Here is a 2984-nt window from a genome sequence, read left to right as displayed (position 1 = left end):
AGTGTCTCCTATTATTTATTCGACTGTCTCCTTGGTATTAATTTAAGTGTCTCCTTGATATTAATTGAAGTGTCTCCTTTTATGCAAGTGTCTCCTTGATATTAATTGAAGTGTCTCCTTGGTGGTAATTGAAGTGTCTCCTTTTATTGAAGTGTCTCCTTGACATTAATTGAAGTGTCTCCTTTTATTGAAGTGTCTCCTCTATATTAATTGAAGTGTCTCCTTGATATTAATTGAAGTGTCTCCTCTATATTAATTGAAGTGTCTCCTCTATATTAACTGAAGTGTCTCCTTTTATTGAAGTGTCTCCTTGATGTGCTGTCTCACTGTTTGAGGGACTCTGTTCGCATTTGTTGGGTTAAATCGCCGTGCAGCTCCGCAGCAGAAATCTTCAGAAGAGTAAATAATAAGAAGGCTTCATGTGCTGCTTTCTTTGTCTGCATGCAACAAACAAACAAACAAACAAACATATCTATAATCCTGATGCTGCTGCTGCTGCTGCTGCTGTTGCTGCTGATGCTGCTGCTGATGCTGCTCCTGATGCTGCTGCTCCTGATGCTGCTGCTGATGCTGCTGCTGATGATACTGCTGATGCTGCTGATGTTGCTGATGTTGCTGCTGATGCTGCTGATGCTGCTAGCCATTTGGTTGTCCAGCTAGCTCCCTATCTAGCTAGCTAGCAGGTTGTGTAGCTAGCTAGCTAGCCAGCCGGCTGCTTAACTAGCTAGCTCGCTAGCTGGTTGCCAACCTATTGAGCTAGCTAGCTGGTTAGCTATCTATATGTCTATCTATCAAGCTAGCTAGCTAGTTAGCTAGCTAGGTAGGTAGATAGCTACCTAGATAGCTAGCTGGCTGGCTGTCTAGCTATTCACGCACACACCTATCTATCTGTCTATCTATATATCTATCTATCTATCTATCTATCTAGCTAGCTAGGTAGCTAGCTAGCTGGAGTCTAACCCCGAAGAAGACGATGACTCTGCGCGAGAAGGATGTCCTAACGAGATGAACGAGGGCAGCCATTCGCTGGTCTTCCTGCTGCAGCTCCACAAACTGCTGCTGCAGGTTTTCAGGCAGCAGCTGCTGCTGCTGCTGCGCCTTCTTCCCGCTACCGCTGCTACTGCTGCTGCTGCTGCTGCTGCTGCTGCTGCTGCTGCGGGGCTCGCAGGAGATGTGCAAAGGGGACTGCAGCGCGAGCAGCGCAAGAGAAGAGACAGCAGCAGATATTGTAGCTGAAAACAGCAGCGTCTGTCTCCCTCGGTGGCAGTGCCGCAGCACCTGCAGTATCTGCAGCAGCAAACACACCCTCAACACAGCCACCCCCAAATCAAACCTAAAGCACTTCGTTACCCAGCTAGCTAGCTAGCTAGCTAGCTAGCTAGCGAACAGCCTAGCTAGCTAGTAGCTAGTCAGCCATCCAGCAAGCCTGCTAACTAGCCACTTAGTTAGCTAGCCACCTAACTATCTTGCTAGCTAGCTAGCTAACTACCTAAACCTAGCTAGCTAGCTAGCTAGCACTCAAACCAGCTTGCTAGCTAGCCAGCTAGCTAGCTAGAGAAGAAGAAAGAGAAGCTTGCGCACTTGGTCTCTGAAGCCTAACTCCAGGAGTCGGTCCGCCTCGTCCAACACTATCACCTCCAGCAGCTCCAAATGCGTACTCTGCAAAGCAGCAGCAGCAGCAGCAGCAGCAGCAAAGGCAGCAACAGCAGCAACATCAGCAGCAGCGGCAGTACGGGCGGCAAAGAAGTTACCAGAAGAGAAGAGCCATGGGGCCTTCTCGCGCAACAGCAGCAGCCGTCGCAGCAAATCGAGAAACAATGCAGCAGCAACAGCAGCAGCAGCAGCAGCAACAGCAGCAGCAGCAGCAGCAACAGCAGCAGCAGATGCTGCTGCAGTTCCAGTGCACGTACAGCTGAGTTCAGCAGCAAGTCTATGATTCTCCCTGGGGTAGCCACCACTATATCCGGCTGCTGCCGCAACGCTGCCTCCTGCTGCTGCAGATTAGCAGCAGCAGCAAAGGCAGCAACAGCAGCAACATCAGCAGCAGCGGCAGTACGGGCGGCAAAGAAGTTACCAGAAGAGAAGAGCCATGGGGCCTTCTCGCGCAACAGCAGCAGCCGTCGCAGCAAATCGAGAAACAATGCAGCAGCAACAGCAGCAGCAGCAGCAGCAACAGCAGCAGCAGCAGCAGCAACAGCAGCAGCAGATGCTGCTGCAGTTCCAGTGCACGTACAGCTGAGTTCAGCAGCAAGTCTATGATTCTCCCTGGGGTAGCCACCACTATATCCGGCTGCTGCCGCAACGCTGCCTCCTGCTGCTGCAGATTCACCCCGCCTACAGCCTAGCAGCATCATCAGCAGCAGCATCAGCATCATCATCATCAGCATCATCATCAGCAGCAGCACCATACACAAGAAAAAGCATCAGCATCATCATCAGCAGCAGCAGCATCAGCAGCATCATCAGCATCAGCATCATCATCAGCATCATCAGCATCATCATCATCAGCAGCATCATCATCAGCAGCATCAGCAGCATCAGCAGCAGCAGCAGCAGCAGCAGCAGGAGGAAGCAGCAGCTGACAAGAGTGGAGGTGATGGGGGAGAACTGGGAGAGGCCCTGCAGCAGCTGGAAGCACTGCAGCGCCAACTCTCGGGTTGGCTGCAGCACTAAACCCTTCGACCCCCGCAAACCCCCTACAGGGCCGTTCGCACTCATCTGCACACATACAAAAACCTGCTGCTGCTGCTGCTGCTGCTGCTGCTGTTCGTGTTGCTCGTGTTGCTGCTGCTGTTGCGGTGGTTGTTGTTGGTGGTGGTGGTGCTAGCTAACTAACTAACTAGCTAGCTAGCTAGCGAGCTATCCATCTATCTAGTAAGCTATATAGCTCGCTACCTAGGTATCTAGCTAGCTAGCTAGCTAGCTAGCTAGCTAGCTAGCTAGCTAGCTAGCTAAGGGTGAGCCCACCTTGCGAACCTTCACCC

General features: G+C 51.4%; 1 protein-coding gene across 1 annotated transcript; it reads right to left on the bottom strand.

Moving 5' to 3' along the window:
* Window positions 1–323: 323 nt before the first annotated feature.
* EAH_00064430 (DEAD/DEAH box RNA helicase, putative) lies at window positions 324–2607 on the bottom strand (the record flags this gene model as incomplete). Its single annotated transcript, XM_013392963.1, has 6 exons — window positions 324–437; window positions 961–1287; window positions 1582–1659; window positions 1911–1994; window positions 2234–2341; window positions 2411–2607. Coding segments are annotated over 6 exons (908 nt in total), but the record flags the coding sequence as incomplete, so codon positions are not given.
* Window positions 2608–2984: the final 377 nt, after the last annotated feature.

Source organism: Eimeria acervulina, genomic scaffold (genome assembly GCF_000499425.1).
Source record: "Eimeria acervulina Houghton genomic scaffold, Eah_scaff1987, whole genome shotgun sequence".
NCBI classification, from domain to species: Eukaryota; Apicomplexa; class Conoidasida; order Eucoccidiorida; family Eimeriidae; genus Eimeria; species Eimeria acervulina.
The sequence above is the reverse complement of the archived record's forward strand: the minus strand, read 5'-3'. Positions and strand labels throughout refer to the sequence as shown.